General features: G+C 49.4%; 1 protein-coding gene across 1 annotated transcript in view; it reads right to left on the reverse strand.

Moving 5' to 3' along the window:
- ALK (anaplastic lymphoma receptor tyrosine kinase) overlaps nucleotides 1–26,338 on the reverse strand; it is a 702,002-nt gene that overhangs the window by 89,120 nt on the left and 586,544 nt on the right. Inside the window, exons 9-12 of the mRNA XM_012652436.1 lie at nucleotides 23,277–23,418; nucleotides 18,100–18,231; nucleotides 15,808–15,908; nucleotides 956–1,125 (exon numbers count right to left, since the gene is read on the reverse strand). Of these exons, the coding sequence (XP_012507890.1) occupies nucleotides 956–1,125; nucleotides 15,808–15,908; nucleotides 18,100–18,231; nucleotides 23,277–23,418 (545 nt within the window). The remainder of the gene's footprint in view (nucleotides 1–955; nucleotides 1,126–15,807; nucleotides 15,909–18,099; nucleotides 18,232–23,276; nucleotides 23,419–26,338) is intronic.

The raw sequence follows: 26,338 nt of genomic DNA on the forward strand, positions 1-26,338 counted from the left end.
CTACTCTGGATTGTAGGGTTTGACATTTAGCCCATGAAAGATCCTCTCCAGATCCATTCATCTGTCCCCCTTTTTAGTCTGAACAGGTCAGCACCAACCAAGGAGGGTTCAGGATGCCACAGCAGTGTCACGTGATGCTGCTGTGCTGCACTTGCTCCAGGCTGACTGCAGGTGGCAGGGTAGCGCCATCCTGGGGAGAGGAGTGGCGGCTGAACCGTCTGCGGTTCCTGCTCCATTTCAGAGCCACACGGAATTAACTATCTTCTGGTCCAACCCTCTCAAGTTAAAGGTAAGGAAACTGAGGCCCAAAGAAGTCAAGGATGTTGTTCAAGGTCACAATGACAAGATCCAAATGAGAACCAGGACTGTGGTAGATGCCTTCCTCTGTCATTCACCTCATGAACCTGCCTCAGGACCTGACTCAACAGAGCACTGGACTCAGAGTCGGGCTTGACTCTGATTGTAACTGGCTGGAACTTCGCCTCTTTGATTCTCAGTTTCTCTCCTTGCAAAGTGACAGGAGTAGGAAACCATGATCAGACCTGTCTTATCTACCTTGCAGGTTTTGTCATAATAAGGAAAAAATAAAATGTCAAATGGGAAATTAAGGCAAAAATCCATCAAGTAAGAGAAAATGCTACATACATATAAAGTCTATTATTTGGGAGTAATGTGAGCTGTTCAATTTTATTCTTCCTACACATGCTGGAGGCAGCCGGTCAGGCCAGACCAGAGATGTGGGAGATGGGTGTCCCTTGGCACCGTCATCCCCTGCACAATCTTGTGCTTCTGGTAACCTGCAGAAAGTGTGTGTGCATGTGTGTGTACACGTTTGTGTGTGTGCACACCTGCATGTGTGTCTTGGCTGAAGGTTGGGTGAGGGAGGGAAGACACGGCCCCCTCTGCACTTTGGCTGCTAGAGGCAAAGGGAGCGGAGGGGTGGGTGGAGGCGCACCTGTCAGACACGTCGAGGAGAGGCAGCACCGTCCACTGCCACAGGCTCAACCCTTCGCTGGCGGCAACCTGCCAGACCATCCTGCTTTGTTCCCTCCCGGTTTTGTTCTCCACCAGCACCAAGGACACGTTTCCCCTCAAGACTCCACGGATGAGCCAGGACATCCGGAGCTGTGAGGGAGAGAAGAGCCAGAGAAGGAGGTGTTATCGTTGAAAGGAAACCGTAGGTCCCATTCCTGGAATTCTCCACTGAAGCCTAAAGGATTTTGCTGGAGACTCAACCAAGGTGGGCTCAGTGAGAACTCCCAGGGTGGCTTTCAATAGACTTCAAGGAGCTGGGCAGGGACAGCTGATGGGCAGTTTTGGAGCTTTGTTTGGATTGATGTTATCATCCTAAATTTCACAGGATTCTACCCCTGAGGTGGTATCAAGATCAATGGGGTATTAACACCCTAAAGAGTAACCAAAGATTCTTCTATGGGGCCCCAATTCACTCTGTGAACTCAGGCAAGTGATTTTTTTTTTGACTCAGTTTCTTCTAGTGATTTTGGTATCATAGATTTATATTCCCTCCCTAAAGACTCTCATAATCTTATTCAAATGGTGTCATGTCACATGTCAGCTAACTGGAGACCCCATAACTTGATGCCTGTGGCCATTGACAGGCAAAAGTCAGATACAAATTTACATATCAGGATCTTTTAATAGGGTTGTCTTTCAGAATGAGGATGCCCATTTTGCCAAAAGGAAGCTATAGTTGTATGTTTTCATTGTGTTTTTCCTAAAAGTTTCTATGGCATTGCTCCCTAGACATTTAAAAGGGAATTGTAACTAATAATCTTTCTAAGAAAGTTTAAGAACAGTCATGTTCAGAGGCAGTACATACTAGAAACAACGTCTCTGGTCTTTGTATTTGAAATGATAGAGGTTGTACATTTGATAGAAACATCTATAAACAACATTTGAAGCCTAGGACAACTACATCATGTCATTGCTCAAAATATTTCTGTTCAGATCCTGTAACAAAAAATGGCTATTGTAGAAAGAAAGGTAAAATATGTCCCATGGCAAGCTGGAATTTTCATCAGATATGGTACCCCTCTTTCTCTGATTCTCCTTGTTTGAATACCTGCTTGTCTGTAAATTACCATTCCTTTGTCTCCCAGACTCACGGCTGCCTCACAATTTGGTTAAAGAGGTTAAGTACCATGAGCTGCTGCAGCCAGACTTCTCACTCTCTTGCACACAAACCCTTCACTAACAAGGCCACCCCTGGGCATTGGGGTCTGTAGGGACTGATCTATTTCTGAGACCCTGGACCTATAGGCCTGGTCTATAACCACAGCCTCTTCACTAACACCTTTCCCATTTCCCCACATCCAGGGTAGCAAATATGTGTCTCCACTGAGAACTTCCAGGATAATTGAGTGAATCTGTTAATTTTTTTCTGGCCCCAGTTGGCTTTCTTGTGCCATCTGGATGTCATGATTGGAAATTGTAACCCTACCCCTGCTACCGCTAAACTCTTTCAGCTCTCAGCCCGTGCCTATCTACCTTATAGGGTTTTATAGTGACCATTAACTGAGAAAATAAATAATGTAACAATGTGTTAAAAAGGCATTTTGGCTGAAGCACTGAGGCGGTAGATACTACATTTTAAAGGGAAACGTGAGAGCCTAAGGGTGAGGACTTTCAACAGAACTGGATAAAAATGGGTTATGCAATTCGTAATCCCTCACTCATACTTTGGATTTTAAAAAAAAAGTTGGTGGTTGACTATTAGGAAAGAGTATTTGGAGTGTGCTCTTGGCATATCATGAGGTCCACCTTACCCTCCTGCTAAGAAGGAGGGTGGGGAGGGAGTTCCCTGTTCATCCCCAGTCAAGAGAGAGAGGTTTTACGATACCGTGTTGAGCATTTGATGCTTGTTTCCTGTAGTTTGGGAGCACAGTGGATTAGTGTCTATCTCCTGTCTGGAAAATCTGGAGTTTGAACTAGGGGCTGGTTGGCTGCTGCGATGGCAGAACAAGATGAGGTGGCAGCGTGAATGGCCCACACTCCCAGGGCTTGCTGGGGCAGAAATGCACGAGTGTTGTACATGGTGAGAGGAGCGCCATGTGTAAGGGAGCTTGTGCGGGGTCACTTTAGATCTTGGCAAGAGGGAGGTAAACAGACCATAGCAGGAAGAAACTTCCAGTATCTTGAGATGCCCAGAGTGGAGGAAGGAGGAGTTGACCACCTGTGGGGTGCACACGCCCTCGTCAAGGCAAAGATTCCTGGCCATTGTAGAGGGCTGAGGAGAAAGGGAGCTCTCCAAAGGAGCCACAGAAGTGCCCCATATGAGCAATGGTAAGCCTCAAACATTTGACACATCCAGAGCACACCAATGCCAGATCACCCAGTGGTCCCAGTTAGGTAAGAACTTTCTTGCTCTGTTACCTCCTCTCTCTCCCTGTGCTTCCAACCCCGAGGGGTCAGAAGCCAGCAAGATGACAGAAGAGGAGGAAAGGCAGGGTCGGCAATGAGAGGGGACATTGACCACACTCTTCCCCTGACTTGAGGTTCTCCATCTGCAATAGAGCCAGGTACTGTTGGAGCAGGGGAGGGAAGGAACCCCTGACTTTAAGTCAAGATTTAAGTTTTGACTGGATGGGCAGGTCGATTACTAAATATGCCTGTGTCTGTGTTTCGAAGTAACTTATGAACTGTCTGCATTACCTCCAAGTGACAGATAAGTGGTGGGTCCTACCAGAGTCTTCACCCAGCAACCCACACGTGGGAGCCCAGTGAACGCATGTTCCCAGACTGCCCTGCGCAAGTCTGGTCGCCAGAGTCCCACCTGCCTTGTGTTTTTCTGCTTCTGTGCTTTTTATCCTTGCACTTCCTCAACCTGCTTTTTCCTTCTGTCCACTTAAAAAAAATGAAATCTTTTTCAGGAAGTCTTTTCTTATCGTTCATTTCAGAAACGACCTCCTCCTCCTCTGAAATCTTCTAACTAAGGCCACGGAGACCGTCGTGGGGTGTAACCCTGTCTCCCTCCCTGCCCTCCGGCCCCCACAGACTACAAGTTTCTTCCAGGCAGAGATTGTCTTATTCATCTTACGTTCACAGTAGCTGTCAAGTGAGGGCACGTCGTGGGCGCCAATCAATGTCAGAATGAATAAAAATGTATACATATATCGGCAGCTTCTCCCGGCTTTACCAGCCTCCTCTCCCAGGGACAGTAAATCAACTTTCTATCCTGTGAAGCTCCTTCGCCCCTTCCCGTACTCTAGGAGTCAGGTTCCGGGAAAGGGGAGAGGATCTCCCATTCCCCAGCTGCATGGCTATACTCTAAACTGCCCACTTCTCAGCTGCTTTTCAGTCCGAAGCAGAATCTGCTAGGGGCGTGAGCATGTCGGTGAGATACAGCCCTGTTCCTGTGCACGCTGGGCCCCTGGGCCAGCTGGCTGCTAGCTCTTCCTCCATATTCCTGTACTATATTTTGGGCTAACCAGGCTGGGCAAAAGAGAGAAAACTGGGCTGGCCACCAAGGGATGGTGCTAAGGCTGTAGCAAATTAGAATCTCCTGGAGAGCTTTCCAAACTGTCAATGTCTGCGCTCCACCCCAGAGAGTCTTATTTCAGTAGCCTTGGGCAGGTGCTGGGCATTAGTAGGTTTTAACATCTCTCCAGGTGATTCTAAATTGCAGCCTGGGTGGAGGCCACTGGGGAGCTGCAGCTACTTAGTGCCTGGTCCTCTCAGAGAGGGGTCCATTTTCATCTTGGACTTTGAGTAAGAGGTAATTCTTAATAACTGAAAAATGCCTGGAAATGTGCCCACCACCGTCAAGGTGTAGAAGGAGTGATTTTCCTGTCGGGGGAAGAGGGGAGGTTGCAGTCCTCAGCAGAGGGCCTTTTTGGGGCCATCCCATCATCTCCAGGCAAAGACTGAGAACAACCCTGAGAGTGTGAGACCCCTGGGCTGAGGATGATTAGGAATGACCTCAGGATGTGAATGGAGCTAGCACTATCCTCTTGGACCTGCAGGGTAAGGGTCTCACCAGTTTCTTAATTAGAAGAACTGGAGGATGATGTCAGTTCTCACTGAGTGTCCCTTGTTAACTACTTGTGTCTGGGGGTATAGAGCACTCACTGCCATGGCTCCTGGAGCGGGCTGCAGGCTCAAGTCCCTCACAAAGATTTCTGTTTCCCTTACACAGTCCCAGGTTAAAGAGCCCCTCTGATATCATTTTATGTAGATACCCAAGCCAAGCATACCCAGCTTGATCTTCAGTCAAGGTTCTCATGCCCAGAGTGGGCAAAAAACTCTCTTGGAATTCAATCTTAAGACCTATGTCTGTCTAGGTGGTCTATAGGCTATGAAGTCATTTTGTTAATTGACTATTTATTGAATGCCGTAAAGCTGCACTAGGCACTTGTACATAAGCTGTCCCATTTTATACTCACAACATCCCTTCATGCAGGTATTAGGCTGAGAGAGGTTGAGTCAGTCACTCTTGGGCCTTAGGCCCGGGGGTTGCGGCCCGGGGTTTTTTGTTTTGCCTTGGGTTTTTGTTCCGTTACTTTTGTTCTTCTGCCCTTGCATTGGTTTTTGGCATTCTTTGAGTTTTTGGGGGCCCTTGTTGAGGTTTTTTTGGCTTTTTTTTGTTCAAGTTTTGTTTTTTGGCCCGGAGTTTTTGGCTTCCCTTGGGGGTTTTTAGGAATTGCGGTTTTTCGGGCTTCCTGCCGGTTTTCTTGACCCGGATTTTTTTTTTTACCAGGTTTTCTTTTTGGAATTCTTTTTGCTTTGGGGGATTTGGGGGGCTGTTGGTTTTTACGCCTTTGCCACCCTTTTTCCTTGCCGGTCATTGACCGTTTTGTTTTTTTTTTTTTTTTTTTTTTTTTTTTTCCCCCAATTTTGTTAATTTTTTTTCAATTCTTAATTTCTTTTTTTGGGAATTATTGTTTTTTTGAGCTTGTAGCAAAACAATTTTTGATCCTTTTAGAAACATCTTAGTAGATATAGGTTATAAATGGTAGCTTTTGACTAATAAACTCTTTTCTATGCAGACAGAAAATGAGACAAGTGAAAAGAGACAACACCAGGAGCTGCCACCAGCAATTACAGCTTCTGGTTCCAGCCAGCCCTTTCACCAGGACTCTCCCTGCCTCTCGGCGGGGCCTGACAGACTTTCCAATTATGTGGTACCAGTGTTGTCATTTTATTAATTAAAGTCCTGTATGTAAAGCAGGAGCAGCACTGTGGCCAGGCCTGATGCTGTTATTCCTCTCATGGCCCATTCCTCCTCTAGAGGTAATTATGACAATCTCATGTCTAGAATCTGCCCAGAGCTTGCTGTGCACACCTCATGGCAGCTTCAGACAATCCCTTCAACCCATTAAAAAATACCATAATGGAATTTAGGCTGAAGTGGGGCCAAAGAAACTTGATGGTATCAAATAATGTCCATTCTACATACAACACCCTCGAATGTAGGAAATGCGGGGATGGGGAGGTGTAATCTTTCTCCAAATTTCTGAAGGGCTGCGTGAATGCTGGTAGTAGAGGGAAAACTGAGGATGGATGCTCTGGTGTGTAATTCACTTCAACAGAAGGAAACATGTTTTAACAGAGATGCTCAAAAATGAACTTGCTTGAAGGTTGGGGGTCCTCCCTCAGTATTCCCCACACTGGGGGTCACCCAGCAGAGACCAGATGATCAGGATTGGAATTGTTATCAGGGACATCCAAGTGACCTCTGTATGGAGGCTAAAGCTGTTCCCCCATCTAAGGTGTCGCGGGGTTGTGATTCTGGGCTTGAACTCATAATTTTAAGAGTTCCCTGGTTTCAAAGTAATATCCTATTAACTTTAGCTGAGAATATTGACTCACTGAAAAATCCAGTGTTTTTGTTCACCATCTTCTAATTCACCTGGAAAGAATGAACACCAACTCTCTAGCTATAAATAGCCTAATGAAAAATCAACCCAACGCAGCAAGAAGCTGGCCAGATGCAGATTTTGGATAACAAGCGAATAAAATGTGATGCAGGCAAGTACTTGCAATTATGGAGGCTTATACATGCTGGATTCCTGGTGGTGCAGGAGGCTTAAAAGACTAGGATCCTTCCTGAAAACACCACCTCGTGTCTCTTTCTTTCTGGAGCATCACATCGAAGCCAGGGCACACCCAGCCAGGGATATCCATATGTCCCCTTTGTAAAAACATGGCAAGAAAACATGCAGGTTATATATAAAAATAATAATCCTAGAAATCACTGGCTGGTGAGGTTATGGAGTTACAAGTATTTTTTTTTTCCTTCTTTGGTCTTTTCTTTCTTTTCCAAATTTTTTACGATGAACATCTAGCTTTTGATAACTAGCACAAAAACAATAAAATTAATTTAGGGTATAGAGCGATTAAAACCATGTTCATGAAGAATAATATTGATATAGGAAAATATAATATTAAGTAAAGAAAGAAGACACAAAGTGCTTGTATGATATGATACCAAATTCGTATAAGCCCTTTACCTGTAGCAAAGCTTGAATCTGTAACTATCTGTCTGGAAGTAAATGTACCAATATCTTTGGGGGGGTGTGGGATTTGGGGCAATTTCAATTTTATTCTTCATCCTTTATTGTATTTTCCTCACATCCTACAATGAATTTAGAGTACTTTTATAATCGGACAGAACAACAAATGATATATTTAAAAAGGTAGTGAGGGAGGATTCTGATGTGTTTTCACCGCTTTCAGGGGTGACCTGCAGGCTTTTTGAGGGAGACCGGGGTGGTGGGAGCTTCTGAGGAAGCGGGTGGCAGAGCCGTGGACAGAGCACGGGCTTTGGCAACAGAAGGCGTGGGCTGTTTTTTATTTATTACATGTTATCTCAGAGCCTCAGTGCCTTCGTCTGTAAAATGGCACAAATTGTACTCTCCTTAGAGATTTATTGCATGGCTTTAATAGGATTCTATGAGCCCAGTGCCCAGCTTAGCAAAGACATTTGATAAATATTAGCTCCTTTCTCCTGTGTTGGGAAGAGCAGGCAGGGAACACCGTGTTAGAGATAAACAGCTCACAAAAAACAGAATAGGACAGAATGAAAAATGTTGTATTAAAAATTCTCATCTAGTTTTTTTATCTTTCAGGTTTCCTAGAGAATTATCTTTCCAGCCTTGTGGGAAGAAGAAGATGTTCTTGAGTTACATTGTAATGGTGTGATCTTGGGCAAAGAGCCTCCTCCGTGCCTCAGTTTCTGTGTGTGTGATGGAGAGGACCCTGAGGAGTAGCTTTATAACCCTATTGCTGGGGGACAGGATTGACAATGCAATGAAACGTCCACGACTGCCATGGATGCCGTGGGAATGAGCATGGACTGGAGGCACAGGAGTGTCTGTGGGGGCCCAGAGCCCTCAGGGATACAGCTGGAGAGTCTGTGCTCTCCCCCCCGTAAATGGGCTGCACAGGTGTGTTATCGTGCTCAGCAGTGGGAGTCAGGAGGGTCTGTGATGAACACTCGGCTTACGAATGGGACTCAAGTCTGTGCCAAGTGCCAGGGAAGGCCTTATTCACACCCCTGAGCCTCGACAGTCCTCCTCACATGCCTCAGTTTCATCCTGCAGCGGGAGAGGTATTAATTTTGTATGGCTCAAAGGTATCAAATTAATTATGTCTGACTGCAATTACAATTGCTGTTGATTACTGTAGCCCATTAGCATGTACCCTGGCAGAGCCAACCACGTCACACTGAGTGGTGACAGAATGTTGGGCTCCAGCAGCCTCCTGGCTCCAGGTGCTGAGTGACAACTATTTTGGCTCAGAAATCTCAGTAGGACCTCAATGGTTGGATCCTTGAGACTCAACAAGGAGTTGTCTGGTTCACTCCTATCCTGGACCAGGGTTACACCTACAGTTGAGGGGCTGCCTTAATTAATTAATTAATTATTGATGCAATGGGTTTATTGGGCATGTCCTGCTGGTGCTAATGCCAGCACTGTGTATAATAATGCTCCCAACCTGCCACGTGTTGCTAATTCAGAGGAGAAATAAGAACACTCACAATGTCTGAACTGATGTAGCAGGAACTTCCTCATGACCGAGTGAAGTAAGAAGAGGAATAATAATAATAATTGCTGTTGTTCATAAAGTAGCGGAGAGACTGCAGAGAGTTCTCACATTTTCATCTGATCCCGGTCACAACCTCACATAGCAAGTAAACCGATATTTTTATCCCTAATTAGGGGGAGTGACTTGCTGGAGGTCATATGGCTCCTAAGTGGGGCAGAGCTGGGATTTAGACTCAGACGATCTAACTCAAGTCCCGTGACCTCAGAGTGTTTACAGATTTGACTTTGGAGTTGGACAGACCTAGCTTGAATGGTGGCTCTGCAGGGTGACCTTGGGTAAGTCACTTAAGATCTCTAAGCCCCAGTTTCTACATCAATCAATGGCGTAACAAATGCTCGCAAGTCCGTTTGATAATGAGACGATGCAGGGGAAATGCTTAGCACAGTGCCGGCCTTATGCTGGGGGATCAATATTTTAAAAATACATCCTTAGCTGGCTTTACAGGTACTAAGGGTCCCTTGTGCCAGCCCCAGACTAAGGGGAGGTTTCTTTCTCCCAGGGTGCAAAGAGCTAGGGTGTTTGTGGACTCTGATTAAGAATATTGCCTTGCTTTTTAATGGAATGCATCTGAGTGATTCATAAGTGACCTGAACCTGAAAGTTTTCTTAGCTTTTCTCTTGAATAAACACCCCAAAGAGCTTCCAGATTCCTGTGGTCTGTCTCCTGCGTACCCACACGGCAGGTACTTGCAGGCTCAGCACCCGACCATGACCCTCGGTGTGACCCTCCCGCTAGGCATCTGCGAGCCCATCCTGGCCAGTCAAGTGTCTTGCGGTCACGGCTCAGGTGCCCATCTGGAGAATGGGGAGATTTCATTCACTCACAGGGCAGTTGCAGGGAGGTGGGGCGGCTCTGTGATCTTTGACATGACGGATTCTTATTACAGCGATGTTGTTACAGGTGTATGGGATGGTTGTCGTTCCAAACTGCAAGTGGGGCCCAAATCTCCTACTCAAGCAGCGAGTCTTTGGAAAAAGCCATTTGGAAAATGCCTCAAGAACCGCTGTAGCCTTCTCACCCTTCCCCACCCCCATGCAAAGTGGCACATGCGGAGGCCCCGGCTAAAGGCTTTCTGAGATTATCGTCTCCGTCACTGGGTGTGTCAGCAGCTGCCATAGCTAAGACCCTCCTGAGGTTTCAGACACGGTGTCAGGGTCAGGGTAACTCATGGGGGGGCAGCCATAGTTGGAGCTGGCTTCAGGGGATACCGCAGCAGGGCAGGTACTCTTCAAAATGCACCATCTGTGGGCCTAATCATGACTTGGGGGACAGAGGGACATCCGTAAGGTGGGAGGCCTGGGGCTTCAGGAGAAGGCAGTAAGGGCTGGAGCTCTTCCTCTGGGCTTCTCAAACTGGGGGCACATGTGCCTCTCAAATCTTCCTGGGGTGCCCAAAGCCACAGGGTAACCAGAGTGTACCTTCCTGGAGCATTAGCCAGTCAGTATTAAATAATGAGTCATGCTTTTGTATCCAAAAAAAACAGGCATGTTAGGAAATAATATATGGAATTGGCATTTATTTTAAGTTAAAAAAAGACGTTTGTAAAAGAAAAGTCAGGCTTGTGATGCTCTGCTCTGGGCAGTTTTGCCAGACTCCCTTCCTGCCTTGGGTCACCTCATTCATGGCAGCTGTCCCTTCCCCAGGACTCCCCAGCCCCATCCTGGGGAAAGTGGAGATGCTCTTACATCTTGAGGACACTGCTGTGTTGCTGGCCAGATGTGCATGACCCAGGCTCCCTTCCTGGGGCTTCGTCAATGTCACCCTCCTTTGAGGGGTCAGGGATGATGTGGGACATGCCCCTCTGACAGCATATTGTTCTGTGCAGGTGTCTGTTGCCGGCGCAGTGGGGCAAAGGAACTTGCGGTGGATTGGAGGAGGGTGTGCCCCATACCCATGCTGGTGGGGCTGGTGGAGAGGCGACAGGGCCCCCCCTACTGCTATTAAAACATTAGCTTCCTGGGACCGCTCCCTCAGTCTCTGGCAGGGCTGTGTGATAGGAAGAGCTCTGAGTCCTAAGGCCTGGGTCTGGTCCTAGTTTGTGTTTATTAGCTGTGGGTCTTTGGGTGCATTTCTCTCCTGCCCTGCCGCTTCCACCCCTGGGCAGTCCTGCGCGCCCTCCCTGATCATGAGTAAGGAAGCCCAGACGCGTAGGGTCTGTCGGTAAAGCGAGCTGAATCCGATGTTCCTGCGCGTTCTTCTCAGCCCCCGCCTTGCCGACATTTGGGTGGGGGCAGATGTAGGATGGGCTTTTGTTTTTTCCGCTACCTCAAGCTATCTTATTCTTACTATTCTCATACTCCTTTTCTCACCTTTTAACAGAGGATTTTGCCGTTGAGTTTAATAAACTTTAAAAACAGCAGCCAGAAAAGTTCCTCCCTCCCTCCCATCTTGCAAGTCCTATCTGTCTGCTGGCGCAGCTGGGGGCAAGCTTGGATAAGCCCATCAGCACCGCCACGACTCACTGTCTTGCTCCTGCATCACACTGAGAGGCTGGAGGGAAAGGATGGGCCCCGTTTCCAGGGATGGCCACCAGCACCCTGCAAATCTCACACAACCAACCCGAGAGAGCCGTTTACTGAAACATTCGCTGGCCTCCAGTCTTCCAGCCTGCCCACCACTGGGGATGCCTTCTCAGTGGGGCTTTGAGCAGGGCTTACTGGCTGGATGGCTGCTGAGGGCAGTTCCAGAGGCCAGTCTCCTCCCCCATGTCCCTTTGGGTCACATTTGCTGGCTCTAATGACACGCAATGTGGGTCTCCTTCCTCCATGCAGACATGGAGGGGCCTGCTGGTCCCTTTCTGCCCTGATCTCTGCAGCCCACAATGGCTAATCAGAGTCAATTCTTTTTATCACTAGGGCTGACATCAGGGGGAACAGGTCCCCACTGTGTCTCAGGATCCCAGTGCGTGTGCATGCGTGTGTCTGTGTGTACGTATGTGTGTGGGGAGAGGGGAGAGGCAGCTGAGCTCTAGCCAGGTAAGAAAACCAGCAGCCAGGAACTGATCCCCACAAATTGGGGGGTCCCATCCCACTTCCAGTCCCCCTGTCCTCTGACAGCTCACAGAAGGAAAGCTGCTTCCATATTTTGGAGGGGAAAAAAAATGAGGGAAGCCCACTTCCTCCCCCACCCCTCCACCCTAGGTCTTGTTCTGGCCTGAGAACATGGTTTAAATTATTCTAGTCACAGGCAGGCTATTCAAATAAAATAGAATTTCAAACCACACGGGGCTTGTTGAGACATTCAGGCTGCTCGGATGTGTGAAAGGCAGGGGGAGGGGTGGGGACAGGCCACTCTGCCGCGCTCTTTATTACTGGCAGCTGCGATGCCAGACACATCCGAGGGCGTCTCAAAGCCAAGGCGGACTCGTGCGGGTCTGACAGCCAGCGAGCACATGAAAGCCACCACAAGGCTCCCCTCCCTGGTGGCAACTTTAATTATTTGAACTGGAGCTCAGCAAAATAAAAATAAAATAAAATAGAAATATATTGTAAGTGGCTCCCCAGTTTCCTGCAGAGACGAGCTTGTGGCAGGGAGGAGAACCGAAAAAAGAAAACTAAACCCACAGGCTCTCTCTTGTTTGTGGCTGGGCTAGGCAGAGGTCTTTAAACATTCATGCCCCATGTGCAACTGTGCAGAGAGAGAGAGAGAGAGAGGAGGCAGCCCTGCAGCCTTGGTGGCCAGCAAGAGCCAGCAGTGGTGGCTATAGGAGTCTGTAGGGAGGAGGTGGGAGCTGGCAGGCTTCTAGAATGCCCTGGAAGCTGGGTTGGCACAAAGGGGAGCCCTGGCTATGCCTCCATTGTGGGTGGGTGTCTGACCTGGTTCCATGCGCTCTCCTAGCCCCTTCCATCTGGTCTCTTCTGCCTCCATCCCACTCCATCTCTGACTCATCTTTCTAAAAGGCAAGTAATAACATGTTATTTGGGGCTACAGGTAGCAGAGGAACACTCTCTGCATGGGCTCAGAATGAATTTTGGTCATGCTCGGCAAAGCGCACCTATGGCCAAGAGCTCTCAAGTTTCACTGTGCGTCCACTGAATGCTGGAAATGCAGAGCCCCAGGCTCCACTTAGTGATGCCATTCAGTAGGTCCAGGGTGGGGCTCAAGAACCTGCATTTGTTACATTTTCCAGGTGACTGAAGTTGGAGAAACAGAGCTACCAGTTTGCTCATTTTTTAGATCGTGAAGGAAATTCATTGACGATGACATCAGTTCTCCTATGGGAACCCATCGATGATTGTGGGGTTTCTTATGGAAATTGAGATATTCTGCAATTACCTTAACTCCCTGAAGACCAGGACTGAGCTGAGTGTAGACAGGATGGTGGGCCTTGGCCCTGGAGCTCAGCTTGGCCAGACACCTGTCCCTGTGGGCCTCACACTCGTCAGGGACCTTCACCCACAGGTCCACCCAGTGTCCACCTTGCTGTACTTGGGCCCCACAGCCAATAGAGGCCCCCGTAGGGTTGCTGGGGTTTGAAAGTCCCGAGTTAACCTCACACAGTCCTCCAGAGCAATGCAATATCCGTTTCTCTGCTACTGCGGTTCAGCCAACCTGGGAGGAGGGAATCAGCTTCCTGCCTTCTGCATTTAGGATTCGACTAAAATAAATGATGGGGCTTACAAACCTGGAAATGCATATTTCTAGTTTGAGTATTTATTTTTCTGATGAAAACATTTCTCCCAACATTGGGAATTCAAAGACCCATCAGCACTAGAAGAATGGTTTGAAAACCTGAATGCGAAATAATGTGAATGTGAATATAAATATAAATAATGTGTATGTGGAATAGACTCACTCCCTTCCCTTCATCATGCCTGGTGAGCCAAGTTCTGGAAAAGGGCAGGGAATGGCAGAAATAGCCCAGAGCATATAGACTGGAGGAAAAATAAAACAGGCCAGTAAAACAAAACACCTGTTTAAGCTATCGATCAACTCAAAGATTATCAGGAAAATGATGAAGTATTAGAATAATATCATTTTTACCTTGACATTTCTTTTTCTGAAATTTGGCTCATGTTAAATCAGTGAAGAGTAAATTTAAAGATCAAATGCTTTTAAGGATCTTCCAGTCCTCTTACGGGCCAACCCTCTGTCCTCATTTAGATTTTCTCTTAAGAAGCCTTCCTTTCTAGGTACCTGCTCCAAGGCACCTGAGAAATATCAGCAGTGACTGTATAATTCCACCATCTGCATCAGATAGCACAGTTTCTCAAATACAATTTAATTTAACGAATCTATTTATTTGTGCCCAGACTGCTTCCAAAAACGATTTAAGGTAACTCACAGAGATACATAAAATCAACTAAGATAACATAAACTAGAAGAGGGTGAGAAAGATGGAGCAAATGTCGCATTATAAAATCAAACCAAGAGTGATTGCTACCGATTGCACATCACAAAGTCTGGTTTGCTTACTAGGTGGAGCCTCAGTTTTAATTTAACCATTCCTCTGATTCAAAAAATCATTTACACGTCTTATTCCATTCTTATTTGTTTTATATGTCCGTGAGTTTTTATTTCACAAGAAACCCGATGGGCTTGCGTGTGCCTGCGCCCCTTAGCAGGGGGATATGTTGTCTGTACCTCTGCTGGCCAAGGCTTCACCTCCTCCGGGTTTCTACCTGCCGAGGGAGGGGAAGTGAATCTGGTCAGTTTCACAGTGTCCACAAGTTGACAGGAAATAAATTGCTTGGAGGGTGTGTAGCTATCCTGAAAGTAAGCCAGATCACGATTTCTCCTGTGAGTTTCCCGAGAGAGAGGACTGGCGGAATCTAAGCTATGTGCTGATTTTCTGCTATGTGCACGATGCTGATGGAGCTGCCATGAGGGAGTGTAAAAAGCACGAGGCATGGCCTGATCTCTGAGAGCTCAGACTCTGATTTTTGGCTCAAACCCTCTTCCTCTTCCCCCATTCTCCTTTTGAATGTTTACACAGGGTGCCGGGCACTGTTGTCTAACTATTGTAGTGCTTATTTCTTCCTGATGCTCTTCTAAGTCCTCTGAGTATATTACCTATTTAATCTTCGCCTCTTTGGGGTAGGCGCTTAGGGTGTCCATTTTCCAGGTGAGGAAACTGAAGCCCTGAGAGGTTAATGAGCTGCCCCAACAAATTGTACAGCCAAGCAGTGGTGGAACCTGGCTTGGACTCAGGCAGTTGATTCCAGAGTCCGTGACATGTTGGGGTCTTAAGCACAGGTCTTGGCCCCTGGAAAACATGACTGTATGCTAAGGAATGTGGAGTCAGTCCCTCCATCCTCCCCACTAACGAGACAACAGCTTCAGAAACCATTTGGACAAGTGGCTTTGGAGGTACTGCACTGAATGCCATTGGTGTCTTAGTGAAATTTATGTAAATCAAATTTTTGATGCTCTAGGGTGTTTGAAATGTATTATAAGAGCTTGATATTTTTAAAAGGGATTCTGCAGAAAGTCTTTTGTAAACCCTGTTACTGTCCCCTGTTATGCCATAGGAAAGCTTTTCTCGGTTTGCTTAAATCAAGGTCCTACTGCAAACAGTTCAGTGAAGCTGAGTATGGGCGTTTAAGGTATGATGCTCTGCAGGTGGGACTCTACCATGTTGATGGACGTGCTCTGCCTAGAAGATGGCACGGATGGCCTTCTTGTCCTCCTCAGGAGGACAACCAGCGCAGCCACCCAGCATACTTGCTTAATCTGTTTGGGTTTATCTGAAGTGACAAGGGGTGGGAGAGGTCAGAGAACTAGAGGAACATCGAGACTTGCCTCACACGGAGAGTTCTTCATCGGTGCAGGAAACGTAGCACTGGTCACCGTAGCACTTTCAGCAGCGGGGACATCAGTGGTGCTGAGCAACAGGGCACGGCCTGGGGGAGAGGAGAAGGGTCACAAATGCACCATGGTCAGGAACTGAGGGGTCCCAGGGTGCAGGGTTAATGGACTGGGCACAGCTCTTATCTAGATCAGGAGTATCTTTGAGGACACTGGTTTGAGGCCTACTTGTCATTGTCAACAAAACCTGGGTCATGCAAAGGCCTTCATTCCAAACTGCCGTACATTTGGACTACTACATCTCTGATCTTCCAAGGTCATAAGCTTCAGCCTGTAGCCCAGGACAACCTGAAGCACACTCATGCCAATGCATTGCCTTCCAATGGTTTCTATGAACGAACTCTCTTCTTCTTTGTCTAGAGCCCAGGTCATTCTGGCTCCATGCCCTACATGGGGAGACTCACTTCTTGTATTTCCTAAGCATCACTCTGCCTGGACACCAGGGAGAACAGAAGCCCCCAGCCCCACGCAGTGGCAGGAAGAAGCATCTGCAAACCTCTAGGAACTGTGGATCATTTTGTAGATGGTCATTGCTACAGATATGTGTGTCAGTGTGAGCTCACAGCATTTTAGGGGCCCACAGAACCCCAAGCATGACTTTAGTCACTCATTTCTGTCTTTCTCTATCTCTCAGTAAAGTCTGTTATTGACTTACTACCGAGTAACAAATTCAGGTGGGTCCAGAGCAGGACAGGCTGGAGATCTTAGCAAGCATGAGGAGGATTCAGGGAGCTATTGTCATGTGACTGGCATGAGAAAAGCCCCCATGGGCCACAGTTGTTGTCTTCAAACATCTGAAAGGCTGCCTTGGGGTGGTTCAGTTCTGTGGGTCCCCGGGAGACACAAATCATGATCACTGAGTAAAACTGATGGAGAGACAGAGCTTGCCACCAGGTAAGGAAAACTGATCTGCAGTTCACAGCAGAGCTGTAAATACGGCATGGGCTATGCTAGCAGGCAGCGAGAGTCCTGTCACTAGAGGTATTTAACAAGGGCTGGATATTTATTTGCTATGGGAGCTGGAGGGGGAATTATCAAACTGGGAGCAGAGACATTAAGATCATGTCTAGCTTTGAGCTTCATCTCTCTTCTCTGCTCCTTCTACAGGCAGGGTGCTAAGGATGATGTTGCGAAGTGAGGAGCCCCAGGGGAGAAGAAGGGGCCCCTGGGCCCTCCACTTCTGGTGAGGGGCCCTGCAGAATACTCCGTGGCTGCAGTGACTCAGCCTTCTTGCTGGTGAGGCCACCATGAGTGTGTCCTGGCCCACAGCCAGCACGCTCGGATGCAGCTGGCTCCGAACACTGGCAGTGGGATGGCATAGGCCCCGGGGTCCTTCGCGGTTGGGCTGGATATTGTCCTCTCTCACGTTTATTATTATTATTTCTTAAAATAATCCATAGGATATGTGCTCTTTGCTTGGAAAGAGAGGGGTTTTGGTATAAGGGTCTCTAGTTCCACAAAAAGAAGGCAAATGCAGGGGAGGGAAGACGGAGAGAGACCTTCCCACCCCACCAGCTCTGTTCTGCAGAGAGGTGGGAGCCAGGGCCTGCCTGGGCTAGCCACCGGGTACAGCCTAAGGCCGGGCCACCGCTGGCCTCGCAGACCCCCTCCAATCCCACACTCTGCCTGAGCTGCTGTCTCTGGGTGTGCAGTCAGCTTGCCCAGGTGTGGGTGGCCATCTCTTGGGCATGTGGAGGCCCTTCGCTCCTGCTGGGCTGTGGGGAGGATGGGTCCCAGCGAGGGGACGACAGGCATTGTCAGCTCAAGTCAGTGGTGGGAGTGGGGGTGGCTGAGGAGGCTGGGCCACAGGGGATGAACCAGATGGGGCGAATGACACAAGGTCTCCCTAGGCCTCAGGCTCCCGAGGCAGGAAGAGGGTTAAGGCTTCCCCCACCTCTCACTGTATTATGTGACTGACGCACAGCAGAACCTCAACACACACTGTTGAAAGATAGATTATCATTATTGTTGTTGTTATTTTTCAGTTAATCCTTCATCAAGGTTCTCATTTTAAGTACCCAAAGGGGACATCTACCTTGGCCATTCTAAAGCCCAAGAAGGTGTGAGGAGGGCATGTGTGTGAGCACCCCAGGCAGGATCTGGGCAGGCAGCTGAGCTTGTCCTGCAGGGTGGGGTGAGGCCCAGTCCTGGGGTGGGGTCCCAGGTCTCTTCTCTGTCTATTTGGGCATCGGATGGGCACCGGGGAAGGGAGGGGAGGGGCAATACCTTGGTGGTCCTGGAACGGGGCATCCTTTAGGGTCCTGACCTGCCACTGGGGAGTGTGGGGTGAGAGAGTGCCTTGGGTCCAGCCGCAGAAGCCATCCTCAAAGTTGCAGTAAAAACCAGCAGGGAGTTTACCTGTGGAGAGAGCACAGGGGCACAGTCATTTCCAGGACTGCTGTAGGCAAAATATGCCAACGTCAAGTACAATTAGCCAGGCATGACCAAATTATCTTCATTAGTAACAGCTCCCCGGCCAGAACGCATGATGTCTAATGACATTGATCCTAGTGAAGACAAGCCCCCATCCCTAACATGTGAATATGCTGGTTTATGATTTCCTGGTCTTCGGAAAATAAAATAGTAATAATAACAATTCCACAGCATGGGTATTGTTAGGCCAGTTTTATGTATGGCAAAGCAGAGGTTCAGAAATGTTAAGCAACCTGACCAAGGTCACACAGCTAACAGATAACCCAGCTGGAACTCAAACCCAGATCTTGTGCTTCTAAATTCAGAGTTCTTTATACTGATCTCCCATGAGTGTGGCCCTAGGAGAAGCCGATGTCTAACTCACTAGAAGACATTTCCCATGGTGGACACAATGACGAGAGAGTGGGGGTGGTGGTGGTGGTGTGGGCTGGGGGTTGGTTGGATCCTTCGCATCACCCCTGTCCGCAGACACACAATTGCTCAAAACCTCTTTACTCCCTGACCCCCTTGTGGGTGAGTGAAGCCCTGTGACACACGCTAGCCAATGAAACGTGAGAGGAAGCGACATGTGTCTCATCTGGGTGGAGGCTGTGAAAGCCCTCGTGCAAATCTTCAGTCTGTCTTTTTCTCTGCTGGAAGCGACAGAGGAGAGTTCTTGTTCCTGAGTGTGCCGCTGTGTTGATGGAGGAGCCTGTGCCGGCCTGGGCCCCTGAGTGACCTCGTGGAGCAGAGCTGCTGCCCACTCCCACCCCTCATTGGCCAGCTGCTGTAAATGTCGTCTTAAGCCACTGAAATGTGGGGTTTATTGTTGCAGCATAACCTGGCTTCTCCTGATGAAACAATTCCAGTCACCAGGGCCTCTTTGTAGCATCTGTTGGCTCAGCATAAAGGGCCTGCAGTCCCTTTCTCCCCATCAGACAAACCGCAGGTCCCACTGAGGAGCCCACATCAGCTTTCTAGACTGTGTATTTCCCAACTTCCCACAGAAGGAAGAGGACAGGAGAAGAGGGCCAGAGAGAGCTCCCTCTCCTCTGGAATGGCCCCAGGCAAGGCTGTCAGCGTGGAGCTGGTGGGCCCTTCCAGGCCATTCCAACAGCACCCAGTAGCTCCAGGCCTAGCTGTGGACAAGCCTATGTCTCCCTGGAGGAGGAGAGATGCTCTCTAGCTGGACCCACTGCACGCCAGGTCCTTCCTCTCCCTCAGTCTTCTTGGCAGCAGCAGGCTGACTGGCTGTGACAGCACCTTCGTGAATTATTACTCATTTCCCCCTTGATTCTCTGTGCATTTCACGTGGAGGCAGAATTATAAATTAAAACAGGCTGTCACTGACTTTGAGCATCTCTTTCCATTTATACCCCCCTGAAGAAATCATTTCCCCCCAAGCCTCGCATGTTCCTCTGATTAAAACTCCCAAAGCTAAGGAGAACTTTCTATTTTATTCTTTATGCCCCCCTCAAGGGATCCTACATCCACTTCTTTTGCAGAAATCAACCGGTGGCTGCAAGTGACCTTCTCATGGAGTGTCCTTCACAAGTGAGCTTTAAAAACTAAGGCTCAGATGGAAGATTCCAGCAGGAGGAAGGAGGAGGCAGGGCTGCGCTGGGGGCCGACAGCATGTCACTTCCTCCTCTCCCTTCCGGGAGGTGGAGGTGAGAACAGAGGACAGAGCCTGATTTGTGGGTGTTGAAGCTACCACAGCACAGGAATCTGGACACATGGCCTCTAGTCCTGGCCTCACCACTTCCTGCTGTGTGACCCTTAGGCAAGTCCCTTCCTTCCTTAGAGCCTCAGGTTCCTCGTCTGTAAAATGGGGTAATGTGAGTGTCTACTTCACTGGGCTGGCTTGGGGATAAAATAAGGCAGAGAGTGTGGCAATGCTCTGTGAACAGCCCTCGTGGTGTAGACATAAGTGGTGGTGGTATTATTGATGCTCATTCGCACCCGAGCAGGGGGAACCAGCTCATCAGGGCAAGGGCTGGGACAGCCAGGAGGTCCTGAGCTGCCTCTCTGAAGTACCTGCTCACTTTATCTGTGCCTTCCACCTGGCCAGGAACGAGGAGCACCATCAGCACCCTTCACCACTAGAAGCCCAGCCTTGTCTTAGCTCGGCATAGGATCCAGGGTGAGCTGTGGTTGGAAACCCCATTTCTTTTTGGCTAATTGAATAAAGGGAGAGGAGCCAGGCAAAACAACAAGGCAGGTCAGTGAGCAACTTATGTGACAATGAAAACCTTGAAGGGAGGAAGAGGCGCTGAGAGGATTTCCACTGCTGTAAACTCATCAGAGCAGCTTGCTTAGAAAGAGGCCACTTTCGAGGAAGCTGGTGGAATTCGGGTTAGGGGTCAGACCCTTCATGGATCAGGCCGCATTTGGGAAATTGCTGCTAAGGCCAGTTGCTGAGCTAAAAGATTGGCCCACAGGGTTGGGTCTAATGGTGTCAACTCATCCTTTGATCATCCTTTTCTCTTCTCTTTACCCCAAGCACCTACTGAGTGCTTGGCACATTGTAGAACTTCAATAATTACTTGCTGAACAAAATGGGAGTGGGTTCAGCCCTCTAACCCTCAAAATGTGGTCCAGGGACCAGCGGTATCCACATCACTGTGGAACTGTTGGAAGTGTGGGCTCTTAGGCCCCACCCCAGCCTATGGAGTCAGAATCTGCATTTGTAACCAGCTCTCCTGCTGACTCCTTACTGTTTGGGAGGCGCTGCCCTAACCGGCCCCCTTCTTGGGTGGGAGCCAGTTACTTCATTGGCTGGATGGCCAGATCGCGCTGTGTGTGGGTCAATCAATCCTGCAATATTTGGCAATTATGACACCTGATTCCACTCTAAGAGAGACAAATTGGTAGAGTCATAGAGATGTGACCTCGGCAGCAGCTACAGGAGCTGCCAAGTACAAACTCCGGGCCAAATGACACTACTCCTTTTCCTTCCTGTGTGACAACTCTGTTAACATTTTTGACAAATATGTGTTATTCATTTTCTTGAACATATAGAGTCATGGAAAAATGCTAGAAGAAATATATGAAAATATTATGGTTATCTCTGAATGTCTGAGAGGGAGGATTATAGGCAATAGTTATTTTCTCTTGTGCACTTTTCTAGATTTTCCAAGTGTTTTACAACCAGCATGTTTTATTTTACTGTAAAGAAATAAACTTTTAAAGAACTGGTCTTGCCTGGTAGGAAGAGCATCCCCACAAAACAGGTGAGATTATCAAGTCCATGGAGGGGTGCTGATCTGCCTGCAATACCCAGTGAGTAATGGACCCATCCAGGGAGTGAAGTGTGGACACCTGGCCCCTTTCTGGGGAGCCACATGCCATTGAGGACATTGGTGGGGACACACAGGGAATGCAGAAGACCCCCTTCAATGCATCACAGCATCTGGATATCTCACTCGGATTTGGCAATGTTTAATTGGAAATGCAGGGTGTCTGTGTCAGAGAGGGAAGGAGAATGGCATATTGGGGTGTGGCTTGGGTAGGGGGTACAATGACAGATGGGTGTCATGATTGGAGAGAGAAGGGCAAGGGAATTCCACCTTCACCTCAGGCCTTCCACTCATCCCACCCAACTCCTAGAGTATTTAAGGGCTATACAAAGTCAGTTATGTTGCACAGGATGCGTCTGATAATCTCCATGCAGGAGATTCCTTCTGGGGAAGCTGTGGGGAGCTGGGGCTGGCCCTTCGGTGGGATGAGTTGACTAAATGCAACCTACTTTTTCTCCCCAACCTACTTTTTCTCCAGCCATGGCAGGAGTTGGTCAACTATCCTGGCCCAAAAATAGTTGACTCTCACGGGGGTTCTTTAGAGGATCTGGCCATCCCCAACACAGCTGCAGTGTGAACGCAAGTGCAGAGAAAACATTTTAACAGGTTCCTGACCACCTGGGAAAGGCCAAGTGTAGTCAAGAGCATTTCCCTAAGACATTGATGTTGATCCTGGAAACCATCCCCATGAAGATAACGACAGCAACATTAACAACGCTAACATTTACTGAGCACTTATTATGTGCCGGGAGCTGCTCTAACACTTCCTGCTTGCTTCTCAGACATCAGGGTCAGCAGGCATCATGTCACAGATGAAGAAACTGAGAGTCAGATGGGGAGGCCAATGATCTTACCCCACCCTCCGCCTAAAGGTGGTAACAGAGCCCTGGGCCTCCCTGACTTTTCCTGGCAGGGGTGTTGAAGGGAAATGAGGAGACATGCTGGGGGTTCCCTTTTGGGGTGATAAAAATGTTCTAAAATTAGAGTGTGCGATGGTTGAACAACCCTGTGACTATACTAAAAACACTGAATTGTACACCATAAGTGGGTGAATTGTATGGTATATGAGTTACATCTCAACGCTGTTAGTAAAAACTAGAGGAAGTAATGATGTTTGGATGGATATATTAGTATGGGGGAAGGCTCCAGAGGAAGAAGAACCAACTGTACTTGCAGGGGATGGTCAGGGGAGGCTTTCTGGAAGAATCGACTTGAGGTGAGTCTTGCAGGAATAGCTGTGACTTGAGAAAGGACAGGGCATGCTGGGAAGGGGAGACCGAGTGGGCAAAGCCATGGAGGCACGAGGGACCTGCGAGGTGGCTTCCTATGGCAGGAGCTGGGGGTGCATGGAAGGTGGAGGATGAAAGTCTGGGTGTACAGGGCCTCCAATGCCACCTCACGGAGCTGGGCTTTATCCTGCACATTGTCTCCGTGCCTTCAGAATGCCCAGAGCATGACTTACAAGATCTTGTTTGGTTCTTGACTTATACGACCACAAAGCATGGAGGACTGGGCTGTTTCTAGACCACAAATCCTAGCTCTGCCTCTTGCATGTGGCTCTGCCATGAGAGGAGTCACATGTGTCACTGGATGTCAGGATGGCTGTCCAAGCTCAGCTGTCTGGGGAGACAGGGGGCAAGAGTGTGGGCGTGGGCTGGGCTGGGCAGGGTGGGGGCAGCACCATCTACTCACGGCATAGCTGGCCCTCATCTTCTCCCTGGGCACAGTCCTGGTGGAAGTCACAGGCCTGCCCGAGCTGAAGGACTGTCCCATTCCAACAAGTGAAGGAGCTCTGCAGGGCCATCTTGGAGCCCGGGGTTGTTCCTGGAGAGCACACAGACACACCGTGGTCAGTTTGGGTGGCCCAGGCACCGGCTGGCCTGTGGGGTGGCATTGGGGAAGCTGCAGAGACAGAATTATCCCATTATCCTGCCCTGCTGTTCACATCCCAAGGCTTGACTGAGATACCCACATCTCAATCGGGCCACTGCCAGTGCCAACACTTGCAAGGCTGAGAGGAAGTCAAAGCCCGCCTCAGCCTTTAATTCATGTGATGGTACAGCCCATGCTCCGCTGCTGGAAATCCTGCTGTCTGTCCAGGTCCAGCTCACAGACACCGCCTGTGACAGTCTTCACAGCTTCCTCCCACGCTCATTTGGCCTTGGTTCTGTGAAACTTGCCTCTAGAACATGTGTGCATGTTCCCATCTTCTCCATCACGTGGTTTGAGCCTCTGGACGCTCCTCCTGCCCTAGCCAGTGCCTGGCCCCTAGGGACTCATGAACAGCCTTCATGTTAGGTCACCTATCTGTGGTAGGCTGATTAATGGGCCCCCAGATAACTACATCCATGTCCCCGGGACCTGTGAATATGCTGCCCCGTGTGGTAAAAGAGGCTTTGTGATAAGCTAAGGGTCTTTAGCTGGAGAGATCATCTTGGATTACCGGGGGGGGGGGGTACTGTGATCACAAGGGTCCCCACAAGAGGGAGGCTGGAGACTGAAAGTGACAGGTGGGAGACGTGAGGACAGAAGCAGGAGTTTTGGGCAACGGGAGGAAGGAGTGGCTAGCCCAAGGGTGCAGGCAGCCTCCAGGAGCTGGAAAAGGCGAGGACACAGATCTGCCATTAGAGCCCCCAGGAGGAACCTGCCCCGCTAGACAGTGTGGCTTCAGTCCACGACACCTACTGCAGACCTCTGCCCCCCAGAACCCTAAGAGAATAAATCCGTGTTGTTTGAAGCCATTGCCTTTGTGGCAGTTGTTGCAGCAGCAATGGGAAGTGAATGCACCATCTAAACCCGACTCCCACTGAGCTCACAGACTAAGCCAGCTGAGGCTCTGGTCACCTGAAGCCAAGCATAGCTTTAGTTCTGTGACTTGTTTTTGTGACTAGGTCTTTGTGGTTTTCTGGACTAGTCACCTCTACCCCGTTCTTCCTCACAGAGAGTGAAAAATGTCACCTCCATCTGTCCCTGTGCCCAAGACAAGGTTTCCCCCAAATAACTTGTGGATTGAAAACTCACCCTCCCCTCACTCTCCCCCAATTCTAAATACAGCTGACCCTTGAACAACACGGGCTTGAACCTCATGGGTCCACTTATACTCGGATTTTTTTTAACCAAAGGCAGATTGAGAACAGCACTGGCGGGCTGCGGGGGCCATGTACACGGAGGGCTGAGCTTTCGTACACGTGGGGTCTGCAGGTGGACAGCATGACTTGAGCATGTGCAGATTCTGGGGGGCAGGGTCTGGAACCAATGCCCTGCGTACATCCAGGGGCTGAGACAAACACGGGATCAAAATACTAAGGGAATGGCGGAAAGACATACAATGCTCATTTTAAAAGGCAAAATGTCGGGGGGGGGGTCGGGAAGATGGCGGATTAGGGGTGACCTCCTGGCTCTCTGCTCCCAGAGTGGGAGGTGAAGAACACGGACACCCACACGCGAGCGAGGCGCTCCCCTATAGGATTAGCTTCGTGAATCTACAGAGAAGCAGCGAGGGACAAGCAGTCCCGCGGATAAAATCAGGTGAACTCAAAAAGGACTCGCAAATTACCGGAGAGTTGGGACAAAGGGGAAAGGCAGCGCGGGATGGCCGCGCCCCACGGTGGGCTGGCCCAGGCAGTGCGATCTGACTCACAGGAAGACGACTCTTCCTTCACCAAACCCCACTCCCACGCAGGCAGGGAAGTGCCAGAGGTCAGTGCGAGGTGGTAGCACAGACCGACAGGCGGTGGGGAGCCGAGACAGGAGCGGGGTCCATTTCGAACGCAGCGGAGCGCGGCGCTGGGTCGGCATCGGAGGGGAGGGACCAGCCCGAGCGCGCTCTCCCCAGATCAGACGCGGCCCGAGCCCACAGGGGAGAGTTTGGAGACAGCTTCTTGCCACAGGAGACTGCCAGGACTGGATCCGGGGAGGGGAACTCCATAAAAGAGGCTCTACCCGCGGAAATTGCTGAAAGTTCCGCGGGTGCTGGGAGGGACACAGCACAGAGTCCTCCCGCGGATCGGTCCAGAGTCGCCGTGGGTAGGGTGCGCGGTGGGCTCGGCAGGCGGATGCAGGTCTGGGAACAGGCAACGGAGGACCCTGGCTCCGGATGCCCTCCCGGTGCAGTCGGCTTCAGCGCTGACTAGCAGAGGGTGGGCAGCTGCAATTTGGGGACCCCAAAGCCTGCAACTGCTGGGACTTGTTGCCCGGGTGTCCGCCTGAGTCATAGCTGCTGCCTCTGCGGCAGAGCTGGTCGCGCCCTGCGAGGAGAGGCGCGCGCAGCCACTTTTTCTCCCGAATCTGCGGAGTCTGTCGCAGCTGCAGACTCAGGGGCTGCCTCCGAAAGAGCGGAAAAGAGAGAAAGAGCAATATTGCTGCGGAGTTTCCAGGCGGTCTCCAGCGGCCCTGTTCCACTCAGTCGCTGGCGCTGTCCACAAAATGACGGGGAACTGAGAGTCAACTGAGGGAGATTGCTTATAGAACTGTGATCCGGGACACATAAGTCCCCCTCTGCCCCAACACACCACGCTAAAGGGCCGGCCTCTGCCACTAGGCGGAGTAAAGGGTCCATTTTTTTTTTTCTTTTAAATTTTTTTGTATAGTTGTGATCCAAGACGACATAACTAGCCCCTCCGCCAGGTGACTCGACCCCTACCCACACATCGTGCCAAAGGACCTGCCTCTGCCTCCAGGCGGAGTAAAGGGGTCGTTTTTTGTGTGTGTGTTTTTTTTTTTGTTTTGTTTTGTTTTTCTTTTCCTCTTCTTTT

The sequence above is a fragment of the Propithecus coquereli genome, unplaced genomic scaffold (assembly GCF_000956105.1).
Source record: "Propithecus coquereli isolate 6110/MARCELLA unplaced genomic scaffold, Pcoq_1.0 Scaffold39, whole genome shotgun sequence".
Classification (NCBI taxonomy): Eukaryota; Metazoa; Chordata; class Mammalia; order Primates; family Indriidae; genus Propithecus; species Propithecus coquereli.